Source organism: Centrocercus urophasianus, unplaced genomic scaffold (assembly GCF_019232065.1).
Source record: "Centrocercus urophasianus isolate 14NV4802_14NV808 unplaced genomic scaffold, USGS_Curo_1.0 seq_5, whole genome shotgun sequence".
NCBI lineage: Eukaryota > Metazoa > Chordata > Aves > Galliformes > Phasianidae > Centrocercus > Centrocercus urophasianus.
In genome coordinates, this window is record NW_024885088.1 from 4,292,964 (window position 1) to 4,308,068 (window position 15,105).

A 15,105-nucleotide genomic window follows, 5' to 3' on the forward strand; every position below is an offset into this window, starting at 1 on the left:
TTTTCAAGTTCACATATCTATGTCTTTTTCGTATTGATACATTCATAGCACAGAACGCTCTGCCTGAGAACATCAGCTGTTGGCATCCCTAACACTCACAGCAACAAATACATGACACTTCAAAAGAAATTAGCACTGTGCCGAACCTACAGAGCCTCCTTAATGTGTAGCTTTGTCCACAGACAGTATGGGAGACAGGATTTTCCTTGACCCTCCAAGCTAATTATTTTAACCAGAAAGCTGATTACTGTTGTTCTGGTCTCAGATAGCAAGATCAGAGCTGTTCCTAATGATCATGTAAAGCAATCAGTTCTCTTGCAAATTCAATTTTTTTTTTTTTTTTCCCAGCACGGCTCCCTAAATTCTGTCATTCATTTTCTCTGCTGCTTTCTTATTCCTTCACTTCCAAAAAGCATGCATCCTCCTAAACTAATTAATACTACATTATTATATAGATTTAAATTTGCCCACGATTTAGATGCAGAAGCAACGTTAAGAGTTTATGGACTTCTTTGTTTCTAACGAAGATATAATCTTTTTTTTCCCAGAGCTTATAAAATATGGTGCTTTACAAGCACTAATGCTGATTTCTGAATCAGCTTATTTTTGTTAGTTTTATGTGTAGTGTAACTTTGAAAGTCCTTTCCCAAAGATCTTCAATTATGATTCTTTCCTCTTCAGAAGTTGACTTCTTTTTTTTGTTTGTTTTTAATTTAATTTCACCCTTAAGTCTTCATTTCTAGCTGTCTGCTTGATTGTCTGTGACAAAGATTTATACTTTCCTGACAGCTGCAGAAACCTGTTTAAAGTAACCAAACATTAAAAAAAACCCTAAAATGATCTCTAATTGTTAGCTAGGTGTAATCAATTATTCTTAGTTTGTGTAGTCAGGTGTACATAATAAGCTGCTAACATATGGGAAAGCTTCAGAAGGGTGATAATGCATGTAAACAAAAACATGTTCAACATAAATAATGCTTAATTTAATGGAGAAGTTAATTTTATGGATTTTTGTTTGTGAAGTTTTTGAAGTGGAAATACTTCTCCCTTTATGTTCACCGCAGACTTTCTGACAATTAACTGTTTCAAATCGTTGAAGTAACAAAGCCCAAAGTTATAACGTGTTTCCTATGAAAAAAAATGTGAACTGAATCCCTGAAAAACTGCTGGTTTCACTGCGACATCTTAAACAGTTGTTATTTCCTACAGTGAATTTTGAAGTGTGTTGGGTGCACTGATGTGCTCTGTCTGTAATTCAGCTGGCTTTCTCTTTGTACATCCCGTCATTGGCTGCCAAGCACCATCTTCAAAGATATCTGAATAAATTAGGAGCCAGCGTCCACTATATGACACCTAGTTCACAACTGATAGCAGGGCAAATTTCTATCACTTAGATAAAACCCACTGAGCTCAGTTTCCGGGCACTGGCATCTGAAGAGGTATTTTTCAATGTGTGAACCTACTCTGAAGCTCCAGTAAAGCTGAAAGCTTTTCCAAGAGCTTGAATACTACACTTCTGGCCTTTTAAGCCAGCTGGTTAGATACTACTTAGCCATGCCTGATTGCACCTCAAAAGTAAACATATGAAAACGAGGTCCAGACTCTGCACCTCCCTGACTGACAACAGTTTTCTCAAAAGCACAATATATTCCTGCTGTTGCAGCAGTCTAAGTCAGAGATGCAGAACTATGACGGGCATGCAGTGAGAGCACCAGAACAAATACAGAAAAACAGAACAGTGGTATTTTTCACATTTCCAAATTTGAGCCTGATCAAAAATGATCAAACAATGGAAAGGAAGCAAGAGGGGTTTCTTCCAAAGCCTCTAACACAATAACATTCTTATTCAGCTGTGAAGGAAGCAACACACTTCAGCTGGCAGCAAGTTTATGGACATAGAAGCAAGTCGGTGTACATTTTTGTCTCATTTTGTTTCATAAAAACTGTGTTTTTATACACATCTGTGGGAGTAAATACAGCATTTCCAAATGTATCTGCTGCACGATGGCTAAGCTTCGTCTGCTATCTGAAGCCCTTAAATTGATTTGACTTGAGGATGCTCTTAGACATGGTCTGGGTTCCTCACCTCGTTGTGCTAACGTAAGAGTCAGTGTGAAAACAATGCCGTTTTATCATTAGTCACACAAATTCATTATATTGGTTGAAGTGTTTTGTTTTAATAACTACATCCCAGGGCTGGATTTAAACAGCTAAGTGTTGATTTAGGTGTTTAACTTTAGAGACTCACTTTGGATATGCAGCTCTTTAATGATAATCGGTCTCTTAAAGGAAGAAGAATGGATGAAGCACTGAGATTTCCTGCTAACGGCAGTGCAAAAAAAAAAATGCTTTAATTGCAGTGATTTTTTCCCTTGAAAAATTATTGCCAAGAGTTATTGTAGTCCTGTTTCTTCAGATGAGCTTTTATGTTTCCTTCTTTCCTCTTCTACTTACCAAAGCAAACACCATTTTTTGCCACGTCAGTTCTTCTGACTGCTTATGAGAGGCCATGAGACGTTAAATCTCAGAAATGTTTTTGAATACTACAGCAGTGCAGCTTTGCAAATGATCTGTCTTCTTTTAAAGCTTTCCTTTCTTTTCCAAAGGTTTTCTAGACTGGGTACCTAAGAAAATGCAACGGGTAGGATGTGTAGAGCTGCTGAACACAGTCCAGAGACGAATACAGCCAAGGCTTCATGTGTTTGGACATATCCACGAAGGTCAGAAAACATTTCTTTCTGTATGTACTCGAAACCCACAGGCACAGAACTTGTCTGTTTTAACCAGTATTTTTCAACTTGAATGTCTGAAGTAGCACTTTTGGAATTCAGATACTTATTTAGCTGCAAATATGCAGATGAAGTTGGCTGATACTCACATTTCAGTATTTGTATTTCAGATTCTCTTTTAGTTTCTTCATCTATAAAATAGAGTGGTGCCTTCTTCACAGTGAGGCTTACTGTGAGTTTTAAAATGACACCAGTGCAGTAGTTGCAGGAAGGGACTAAATATGAAGATTGATAGATTGTATTTTCCTCTGCTGAAACTCTGTGACTTAAGGTAATTCATGCAAGTTCTTTGTGTCTCTGTTTCTGTGTTTTTAAAATGGGTGAGAGTTCTTTAGGGGGTACTTCTGAAGCCTATTCTTTAAGATTGGACAATAAAAGTTGTCTCTCCCTCTCTCTCTCTATGAATTTAAAATGAAGAGCAATATCACGACTTACTTGTGTAGAACTACAAGATGCTTATTCATGTATTTATGTGCTTTGGCAGGGGAAATGTTTTGTAGCCGGACAAAACACGACATTTCTCTTGACTGATTTTTAACTGGAAAAAATAAGTTCTCTTCACAAAGTCAGTAAATGTTAGCAAACGTGTGCTGCTGAATTCAGGAACAGCAGGAGTTTGTCTCCAGGCAAAGGGTATGGTAGATGCCCTCTGCTCCAGAGGAGTCTGTTCCAGTACACGTACAGTGGCAGTAAGTCTTCAAGCATGCCCCCACCAAAAGAAACCACTGGGCTGTGCAGAAACGTGCCCATCGGCATGTCAGCATGTATTATTAGCTACTTAGCTCTTGGCAGTGTTAACTGATTGGCAGGAAAAGGTGCTCCACAACTGCCAGTTTTTGCTTCTGAGATTGCTCCGGACTTCAGTGTAGGATATCAGTGGGTTTCAGCAGTGCAGGAATGAACTAATGAAAAAACTGGAGTAACTGGCACCCTGATACTTCTGCTTTTGTGAAGAATTATTGCCTTTCACAAAAAATCCCACTTGGACTTTCTGCTTGGAGTCTTGATCCTGCTAGGTTAAGAGTGGTTAGAGGTGCGCTGCTTTAAAATTGACAGAGAAGTCACTGAGATCATTATTTTAGAGGGCAGGAATGAAGTTCATTCTCTTTTCTCATCTGTGATGACCTGTTAATGTCCAAATTGTTGTTAAAAGTACAGAGCAAACAAGCAGTGCATAGGCAATATTTTTTCCTAATATCTTGCTGTTACAGCAGGCTTTGAGAATCTGTACAAGAGAGCTGGTGATTACAATTCAAACTCATTGTCTTTTCAGAAATAGGCCAAGTGAGTTGCAAGGGAGGTAGGCAAACAGTGAGCCAAGAAGCTTCAGGCAGGTAAACAAAATCACATCTGCTAAGACCAAGCCCAACTTTGGCTCCCAAGTGAAATGAGTGGCACCTCCACAGTAATGGTATATCATGTGAATTAATAAGTTGGCACAGCAGGTATCAGAACACAGAAACAAGGTACTCTTCCCATCAACTACTATAATTTAGAGAAAACAAATGGGGAGCTGTATAGCCTGTTTTGCAGTGGGATGGCAACTCTCTGCAGAGGAGAATTCCCACTGCAGACAGGCTGTGCAAACGGAGCTGCTCTTTGTAGAGAGAATGATTTGAACAGATGAGTTCCTCCCTTGACTGGCATAGCTACATCTGCAGCAGTCATTTACTGAATATCCAGGAGGAAGAGATGCTTAGAAGAAATGTTTCTTCCCTATTCCCCCTCTGCACAGCTGTCTCTGCCAAAAAATACCTCTACACATGGCCTTGCTGCTGATTGACGTGGTGGTGATGAGATGCCTGGCAGGGGCTCCAGCTGAAATACTGCTTTGCCAATTACAGCCAGTGCTTGGTGGAGGTCAAGCCCAAGGAAACTCTGCTGGCAGTAAGGGAAGAGTGAAGACTGTAGTGTGATGAATCTTCCAGCAAAAAGAATGTATTAGCGAGCTTATTTTGTTCTCTCCAAATGTGTAGCTGAGGAGACAGAAACTCCCAGCAGCAATGCAGACTGTCCTTGGTGCAGCCTGTGTTTTACACAGGACGATTGTTCTGTGGCAAACAGCACATGATGTAAAGAAATGTCTGTGACAGGAACCTGACAGAGTTCTCTTCCCTCCCTACGCCCTAATTATAATGCGGCTTTTCCATGGGGAGTCCAGGAGGCCCTGCATTTTTCAGGGTATTTTAAGGATCTTTGTTTATAAATGCTACAATTAACAGTGCTTCTGTAAGACATGGAATTGCTTTCAGAAAAAACTAGGATCCTATGTACCTAGGAGAGCAACAGTTTAACTCAGTGCACATAGGTCGCTCCGAAAGTAATGCCTCCTTTTTTATTTCCATGGAAACTAAAACTGGTACAAAGAGCACAATAACATTATATGATAGAGCAAATTCTCAGCTACAAAACTCTATTTTCTAACACAGTCACCACCATTAACTATTCATTTTTGCTAGCAGTGAACAATGAGTGCATGCCACACTCATAAAAATCTTCATGGCCATCTGGAACGTGGTTTGTCTTTCACATCAATGTCACCACTGCTGAAATGCACCACCCACCACCTCACTGTGCTCACATCTACTGTTTGGTTTCCATAAACATCCAGGAAGTGTTAATGATTGTCAGTGGGTACCATTTTTTCCACTTTGAGGAATTCAGTGACACACCTTTCCTACATCTGCACTTTCATGTCAGGTGCCATTTTGTCAGACTGCCCCTCTGCTGTCATGTCACACAGTGTAATGGAATATTGTTGGGAAAGTTCAACCTTTACTGCCATACCACCATCACCTGCCTCTGACGTTGTGCACCAGCATAATAAAATAGGAGCAACCCTTGTAGCAGTGAATATTTTCACTATTTCACTATATAGTGAATAGTTTCACTATTAACTTTAGTAACAGTAAGATTGGTTGTTAGTACAAAAGCCTTCCACTAGGTGATTTTCCCAAAATCATGTGTTTCAGACTGTGAATGCATTTCATTATATTGATCATAATACTTGCATTTAGTTCAATGAAAGTTTTCAACATGAAGCTTTAGTGTTATTAATTCATGCTTTCATGCTTTCTCCTAGAAGTACATGAAAATATTTTTGACAGTGGACAATGTGTTTAATTTTCAGTCCAGGGGCTTTTTCTTCAGCTTTTCAAACAGCATTTCACTGCATTTCTACAAGCTTAAGAACTGGAAGTTTGATTTCCTGCAGATTTAGCTCTGAGAGTGTCTTGAATGTCTAGTCGGACATGAGATGTAGTTAAAACTTTTTCCCTACTTGTAAGACATTCTGGAGGTGTTTTCTCCTATGGAAATGTTACAGTGTCCGGGGGGGAATTCACCTTGTCTGTCAAAGAATGTATTAATGAAGTCATTTTTCTCTTCCTGGGCTGACATTTTACAATCTTTCCATCACATTTTATTGGAATTAGTCATCAAGATCAAACACATGGGAAGAGGTTCCTACAGAGACTAAGCCCAACCATGTGTATATGCATACATCTTCCCCTTGGTCACATCATCCTTTTTCTCCATCAGTTGCTTAAAATATTTACAACACAGCACGGAAAAAAAAGGTAGAAGAAGAAAAATTGCCCAAATTCTTTTGCATGGATGTCTGCAAATCTAAATGAAGTATTTTTTTTTTTTTAGTGCTGAAACTGTCTAAGCTCTGTCTTCCAATCCCTTCTAAAACTGGGGAGGTTTGAAGAAAACAGCTTTTCAAAGAGAAATACCAATGTTTATAAGGAGGTTTGGGGGGCAGGCTGCCAGAGATGATAGCCTCTATCTAGTGAGGGTCAGTTTTTGTTTTCTTATGCTATATGGCAGAATGTTCTACTGTAGAACAAAGATGGTATTCATCCAAGAGACTTTCACATTTTGCATTAAGGTAAATTCTAAACACCTTCTGAATAATAAACATGCCAGTCATCATTGTTATGTGATAAAGATAAATAATAAAAATGATTTAAAGATGAATAATGAGAGTAATTAGAGCTCTTCTTTTTTCGTAGGTTATGGTGTCATGGCTGATGGAACTACTACCTACGTGAATGCTTCTGTGTGCACTGTGAATTACCAACCACTAAATCCACCTATAATTATTGACTTACCTACTCCGAGGAATACATGATTATAATAAAGGATTTCATGTTGTGCCCAACACATTAGCAACTTTATATTGCTGGCTGAGAATCCCAATAGGGAACTGTTCAACAAGAAAAGTCCTTCTTCTCTTTTTCCTGCTAGCTCTTCACAGATAAATCTGAGTGACAAAAACGGATGATGAACAAAGACTTTTTGGTGCCAGAAACAGATTAAAGACATATCACCATTAAAATGTTTGTGAACACAGAAAAGTGAATGCATTCCACATCTTCCACATCTATATATACATATACATCTCTCTCTTTCTCAAGTAGAGACTTTTGTATATACCGTACATTATATTGGACTAACTAAAAGAACAGTGTCTTTCAGGGGAATGTTTCTTCAAGAAAGTTTGCAGTTTAAACAGAGTTTAGACTAGGATTTTCTCATTTCAGATGTTTCCCACTGAGCTCTTGATAAAAGTGATGTTAAAGATGTTTTCCCTTAACACAGGATACACAAAAGATGCTTCATAAATGACCAGCCACAAGAGGAAAGCTATTATTTCAAGCCTTCCAGGTCTTGAGTCCTTGCATCTATTCAAAACCAATGCAATAGAGGTCTTAATTCACTGTACTGAAATGAAGTTTGCTACATCTGACATTAAGGGAAAGGATGCATATTGCCAGCATGTTCTAAACAGCTCAAAATCTAAGAAGGGAGAAGGGAGACTGTGTTAAGTGCAGTATAAACTCAGGAATTTGAGAGCTGGTTTCGCCTGTGGGGGAAAAAAAAAAAAAAAAAAAAAATGAAGGAGTATAACTGTGTTTTCATATGGTAAGGCAATGCGTGATTGTCTGTAAAAAGAAAACAAAAACAAAAACAACACCCAACAACCCATTGCTCAGTATTGAAATTTTAAATGAAACCCACTGGGACTATTTGTTTAAAACTTGTTGCTGGTATATGCAGCCAATAGTGAGATTTCTGTTTTGAATTTGGCCCATGTCAGCTGTGACTGAATGTCATTGTGATCATTTTGTCCTTTGGGAAACCGTATGGACCTCAAGGGGGAGGGGGAGGGGTCATCCAAAAGTGGGGTTTGGGCATTCAATTTTTGGATAGCTATGTAGTAGCATAAGTGCAGTGAGTGATGAGTACATGCCAGTGGGTACAGAGCAGAGCTTGCCTCACAAAGAGCTTGCCTGTCATGGCCATGTACCCATTCATGGGCACTGTTGAGGGAGGCCCAAGACAAAACCATAAACCCAGCTGAAATCTGTCTCTTGTGCTGCGTGTAGATGCATCCAGGCAAAGCAGGGGGTGTCAGGAGCTGCTGGGGATGGCTAGCACCAATCTTAACTGTGCAGCTTTCCTGCAGGTTAGCAGAGGTGTTGAGTCTGCTGGGATTTCCACACAGTCCTGGGCAGAAGCTAGAGATCTGTCTACGAACTTGCAAAAATACTTGCTTCATATGTGTCCCGCAAGAAATGGGTTTCTGCCTTGAACTAACACCTCCATGCTCAAAGCAGCTTTTCTGCCTGGATGGAGATCATTTAACTGCTGGAATCTGAATGCTGACTTTCAGTGTTTGGGGCTGACTGCATTTACATATTAATCTTGTTTACACAAATTAGGCAACTCATCTCACTATCAATACTGGATTGTTTTCAGCTCTGCGCACAGCTCCTACGTGCACACACACAGTGGATGGTAGTATCGGTTACTTTTTGCCTGATGTATGGATGTGAAGGCGAGCTTGGTGTAGCGGCTGCATCTATATCAAAATTCCTGCTCTGCCAACCCAGGCTAGCAGCCACAACTCTAAGGGAGGCAGGCAGAAATACTGCATTTTGGGGGTTTCCTGAATCCTCATCCAGTGGATGTTGGAAGCTGTGCAATTCGAAGCCAGCAACTGATGTGCTGTGGGTCCACTGACAGTAAGAAACATGGCAAGCCGTAGAGCTGTCACTTCCTGGAGCGGCTGTGTGACTTAGGATCTAAACTGATTTGCTGCTTTTTCCTGAAACAGGCAAACAAACAAAAAACAAACATAAAAATGAGCGGGGGTTTCCTGGAGTGAACAGTTCACAGCACAAGAACAGTCCACCACTGAATTCAGCTGGGTCTACTTTTTGTAAAATCCATTGGTGTAGAAATTGCAAGATCAGCTCCTAACTCAGCAAAGACTAAAATTCATAGCTTAATGTGAACTCCCACCATCATTGGGAAGATGAACAATAGCATGCAGTTAAAGTGTCTAATCTAGTCACAATTTGAGCGTTTTGAAACAAACGTGGCAGGAAATTGGCTGTATGTTAAAGAAGTCTGAAATGTTTACATTCACTCATGGCACTTAAGATACTAAAATGCTGAAAGTGGAGGGAAGAGGTCCTTTTATTGGCCTCAACAAAATTTCTATGTCGACCATAAACTATTCTCTTAAAAATAATTTTTCCTAAGGTATCTTCAAAATACTGTGTATTTTTATGTGAAAAAGATATGAAAGCAGCTGTTACTTCAAAATATCATTTAAACTACTTGAGGTATGAAAGCTTAAAGGTTATTTAATCATTTTGGCATAACTTGATTGTTGTTGTAATTTTTGGTCAAGCATGTTAGACAAATAAAGTCTTAAAAGAAACAACAAAACACAAGGCTTCTTTATATCCCCCTGGCGCACTCAATCCCAGGTAATAGAGCATCTGCTCTGCAGCTGTGGGAGCCAGCCTGAGGGTACTGAGTTGGGGTATTGAAGCTGCCATCATGAATGGCTGGGGGCAGCTGGCACAGAGGGTGGGGTGTCCCATGGGTCATGCAGCCGACACAGTGGTGGTCACTATGATATGACCAGCAGGGCATGGACTTTGTCCTGCTCTGTCCTGGTAAGTCTTGGTCTTCATTGTCACTTGCTCAAGCTGCACGCTGCCCTTTGGGAATGTTTAGTGAACTGGGGGACGGACAGTTTGAGTGCTGGCTTATGTCTGTACAGACACAAACTATACAGGTTTGTGAGATAGAGCAAGGGAACATTTTTATTTTAGCATTGTGAACACCATCAAAAGCCTGGATTTCTTGCCCCAGCTCCAATCTACCCCAGGTGAACAAGGCCATGAAAGGGAAGGTTTTGCAGTTTTGGAACTGTCAGCTCTGTTTAAATTCAGGGATGAGCTGTCAAGATGTTTCCCACCCCCGTCCCCAGGGCTGACCTTCACCGCTATTTATCCAGGTAGGATCACTCCCAGAGGTGTGCTGGTGTGTGTCAGTAATAACGTGCGTTCCCATCATTAGGCAGAATTGTTACAGAGATAAATTCCAGTTCACTTCAGTGAGGACTAGGAGATATTGCTGCATGTCAGTGAAAAAAGGCGAGATTATTTTTACCTCTCTCAGGCACATACGGCTGGGGATGTGAAATGTTCCTTGGCTACGAGGAGTGAGCAAGCAGGGATGCGGCACCCACCAGAGCAGCTGCGTTTTCCACTACCCACCACAGTGTACCCCGATCTCGGGAGCTGGATTTGGGAAGTCAGATGCTGCTGCTTGTGAGAATCTGAAGCTAGAGAACCCCAGAACTTCTCTGCCCTTCAAGGAGAGTTCTTCAGGGATACAGCAAGCCACCTTCCTGGGGGAAAGGTGGAAATCCCTGTCTTCCTCAACAGTGTGAAGTGTGGAGACTGGAGGCCGTGCTGGGCAGGAGGCAGTGCCAGCATTCAAGCATTGCTGCAACAGGCAGCTAGAAGGGATAGGGAGAAGCAGTTCATCTTCTGCAGACTCTGAGCATGCTGACAGCCAACATAAGTATTTCAGAGGAAGGAGGAACAAGATACTCCTTTGAAGGCAATTTTTGGAATAGTCTGCTCATGGGGATGTCTGCCCCTCTTCATTTATTCTTGTTTGTATGTGAATTTCTCTCTTAAAAACTCGTATTATTGCTCACTGCTAATGTAACTCACATTTAGCAAAGATAACTGCAAATGTCCTGTCAGGTACATTGCTGTCCCTCTCAGGAAACTCTCTGCATCTGAGATTTCAGAGATATTTTAGAACAGCAAGCTCCCTGGGTGATGATGCACCGTGCATTAGAACAACAGCATTTCGTTTATCCCTGCAAGAGTGCCGCCACTCGACTTTGTTGACTGTCCCTTTGTTATCTTTTTATGTGAAAAGTGTGAATAGGAGTGCTTATATGTACCTGCTTTGGACCATTTGTTATTTTGTATATTTCCAATACGTTGCTTTTTCCTCACTTTGTCAGGAAATTTAAACAATTTCAAATATTTCTAAACCTCTTTCTGTCCTATCCCAGAAAGGCTCTCTCCCTTCCCATGTGTCCTGTGGGAGCTGGGGAAAGCCAGGGACTCTGGAGGACCTCCTGTCCCTTCCCAACAGAGCTTCCGGGAACAACGATCTGCCACTTTCTTCTGTCCTGATCTTCATCTAACACTGTTCATTTGTTTAGGATTTTTTGATAACAGCAGGTATTTGCAGCCCAAAGTGAAGGACTGTGGTGAGCTGCCTATGGTCCCAGATGGAGTTTTCCTTTAAAGAGATGGCAGCCTATCTAGGCTCCCCTGGTTTGTACAAGCACCATCTATTCGAGGACACATCCACGTGGGAATCCTTTTGTGTCTCTGTGGAATCCCTTTGAGTCCATGTCAGAATGTTTCTGCGGCCTTTCCCCTCTGGGCCCCTCCCCTGGCCCTGGTGGTGCACTCTGCAGCCCTCCTCTCCTCAGGCCTGCCAGTGGTACTCCTGGCTGTGGGGCCGGGCACACTGCTGTGAGGGGCTGGCAGCAGAGGGATGCCTCATGGCTCCCATCCCATAGTGTGGTGCTTCCCAGCATGTCCCTTGCTCATGACCCTTTGCAGTCTCTCAGGAACTGCTCTTTGACAAAGGTCTACATCAGGACCTTTGCAAGTGTCCACCCAATTATATCAAGGTACCTCTTCTTGACAGGATTTTGATGTACCAAAGCTTTCAAATAGATTAAAGGAACAAGCTTTTATTTTCCAGAAACTGACCATGTTTTATTTCCACACACAGCAAAGTTCATTCTCTTCTAGAGCATGACAAGCCAATGCTGAGCAGAGCAATTAACCTCACTGTCAGCCATTGGGCCTGTGCACAACATGCCCTTGTGCTCCCGCCATTTGCTCAGCCTCAACACCACCCAGGTCTGGTCAGACAGCAGATGGCTTCTGGCACTGGAACACTGTGTTTTGAAGGCCCCGTTCCCAGCTGGAAGCCAGCCTCATGCCATGGGCCTCACTGGGGAATGGTGATCGGATGGGCTTGCTGTTTTCATTCAGTGCTTTCTGCTCTGGGGATGTCATGAGCCTTCAGTGCACTGATGGAGTTGTGCTGCAGAAACAATTCTGGCTGCCTTGCATGGCAGCCCATCCAGCAGCTGCTGCTCCTGTGAGGGAAACATTCTTAGGCTAACAGAGACCTTCACCCCTGCCTAACAGCTTGGGACAAAGTTTCCAGAAATAATAAAGTTATGCAGGATAACACAATTTAAATTGATTAGGCAATTAAACCTTCATTTGTATTTCTTTTAGCTATTTTATAAGGCCTTTGCATGGTGCAGCTGCTCTGACTGCATCTGTTACCTGATGTTTTACAAGGAAGGGAAAGCTGCTTTGCATGGACACGTGTTGGCTGCCAGTCACCTTTCTTTTGTCACCAACCCTTCTGCCTCTGTCCTCACCACTGTGTGCCACTCACTGGGGGGCTTCATGAGCAGCCCCCAACATGGGTATCCCCACTCCAGACACATCTGTCTCTCCAGGGGCTGGAGTGCATCCTTATACACAAAGAAGAGGAGGTCCAGCTGGCAGGATGGCTGGTTTGCCCAGCAGAGATGAGACTGGATAAGGGAGGTTCCAGGCACTCCTTTATGTCCCACAACAAAGGTTGTGCCCCTGTGGCTGTGACACCCCATGTTTGCCACATTACTGTGTGATTTAGATCCCATGTTTGGATTTCTTCAAAGAGTACATATTTATTTTAATGGCACCAGAGGCATTGAGCATCATCATTTAAATATACTGTACTTCTTCATTTTGTTCATTTAAAAAGTCAGGATTTACATCAGGCTGTACTTAGGGAAAGAGCTGGGTTGGCTTAACGGGGTGCTTCCAGATGCATTGCTGAGGGCAACTCCTCTTCAAAATGAGCTGGTAATGCTGATCACATTACCCTGGGAATGTCAGCTTGTGGAGGGATGGACCATGTAACAGTGGCCAAATCACCATCATTACCATCATTCAAGTCATGTATTTGCTTTCAAAGTTAGCAATGACTGAACATGGCTATGGCATGAATAGTGAAGAGATCTGTGAGGAGCAGCACATTAGTTTTATCCGATGGACAGATGGTCTTGCCTTTGAGCCCACAGACAAACAACAACGCCTTCTCCATCAGCTCCAGACAGAACCAAGAAGCCCAGAAGGGCCGAGAGGGGCAGGTCCTTCCACTAAGGGTTAAAGTAGGTGCTCCACAAGCTCACCTTAAGCTGAAAGACATAGACATGGAATTGTGGAATCACAGCATGGCTATGGTTTAAAGGAACCTTAAAGACCATCTACTTTCAAACCCCCCTGCCATGGGCAGGGATGTCATCCACCAGCTCAGGTTGCTCAGGGCTCCATCCAACCTGGCCTTGAACACCTCCAGGGATGGAGCATCCACAATTTCTCTGTGCAGCCAGTTACAGTGCATCACCATACTCTGAGTAAATAATTTTTTCCTAACATCTAATCTAAATTTCCCATCTTTTAGTTTGAAGCATTACCCCTTGTCCGGTCACTACACTCTCCATTAAGGAGTCCCTCCTTGTCTTTCCTGTAAGTCCCTTTTAAATACAGAAAGGCCTCAGTGATGTCTCCCTGGAACCTTCTCCAAGATGAACCAGATCCCACAGCTTTTCCTCATAGGAAAGGCATTCCAGTCTTCTGACCATCTTCATGGCCCTCCTCTTGAACCACTCCAACAGCCTACATCTTTTCTTGCGCTGGCGACCGCAGACTTGGGCATAGTACTCCAGATGGGTCCTTACAAGGGAAGAGTAGAAGGGGACAATTACTTCCCTTCCCCTGTTGGCCAGGTCTGTTTTTACTCAGTCCAGGATGCAGTTGAGCTGCAAGTGCACAGTCTTGGCTCTTGTTGAACATTTTGCCCACCAGAACCCACAATTCCTCTCATCTTATGTGTCTCGCCTGTTTGTGAAGTGATGATGGCTTCTGACACCTGGATGATCTAACAGCATGCTTGATGTTCATGCTTATCCTGTAACAGAGCAAGCAGTGCCTCTGGCTTGCTGTCCATCGTTCCCACCAGAGACCTTGGGAATTCGTGCTGGGATTGTTGGGAAGCAATTTTTTCCCACATACATCCAGCAGCACCTTCTTTCCTCACCCATTATTCTTGCACAGTGTACATAACTGTGTTTATTGTTTGTTCAGAAAGAAATAATAGCTCTGAAGTGCTACCTATCCAGTTCGTTTCTGTGAATGCCCATAACAATAATTAATCATACATATTATTAACATGCGGTCAAGAGACTTGTCAAAACTGGAGCTCTCGAGCGGTAAATAGAGCTCAAACAATTAGCAGCCACTGCTTGAATTGAGTCAGTGTTTCTCCCAACACAAAAGAAAGTCAAGGAAGTAATAAATAATGGAAACATAGACAATACACTCAACAAACTACGATGAAGACAATCAACTGCCTATAGGACTGTGTCAGTGTATTGCACGAGTCTGCAGCGGTTGAGCCTGTTGCATTATAGATGTTAGAAGAGAGCATGTGTTCTGTGTTTTATTTCTTAATTACTTTCAATTCACCCGCTGCTGAGCATTTGCTGTTCCTTAGTACAGAGAACTTCTATGGTGCAGATTTTAATCTGAAGTGTAGGATCTCAGCTGGGCCCTGGGGCCAAGCATAGTGACGGGGCAGGGGGGGACCTGGCTGGTTAGGATAGGTCCTCACATCAGGTACAGACACCCTGCTCACTGCAGCTCTGCTCTGTTAAAGCAATGCCTTTCCGCTTACAAGAAACCAACACTTGCTAAATGAATCAAAGGGAAAAGGACAACAGCAACAGATAGGGTATGGTTCTTCCTAATTTTGAAGCTAGTTTTATTAAAACAACCGAAAACTCAAAACACAGAGATTGGAAGAAAAAAAAATTTGAAAGCACATGACTGACCAGTGCTCC

At 42.2% G+C, this 15,105-nt stretch overlaps 1 protein-coding gene across 3 annotated transcripts in view; it reads left to right on the forward strand.

Moving 5' to 3' along the window:
* Positions 1–7,690, forward strand: part of MPPED1 (metallophosphoesterase domain containing 1) — a 63,525-nt gene extending 55,835 nt beyond the window's left edge. For all 3 annotated transcript variants that reach the window (XM_042835152.1, XM_042835153.1, XM_042835154.1), the window contains 2 exons: positions 2,607–2,720; positions 6,806–7,690. In XM_042835152.1, the coding sequence (XP_042691086.1) occupies positions 2,607–2,720; positions 6,806–6,924 (233 nt within the window). In that variant the 3' untranslated portion in view covers positions 6,925–7,690. The remainder of the gene's footprint in view (positions 1–2,606; positions 2,721–6,805) is intronic.
* The last annotated feature ends 7,415 nt before the right edge of the window (positions 7,691–15,105 follow it).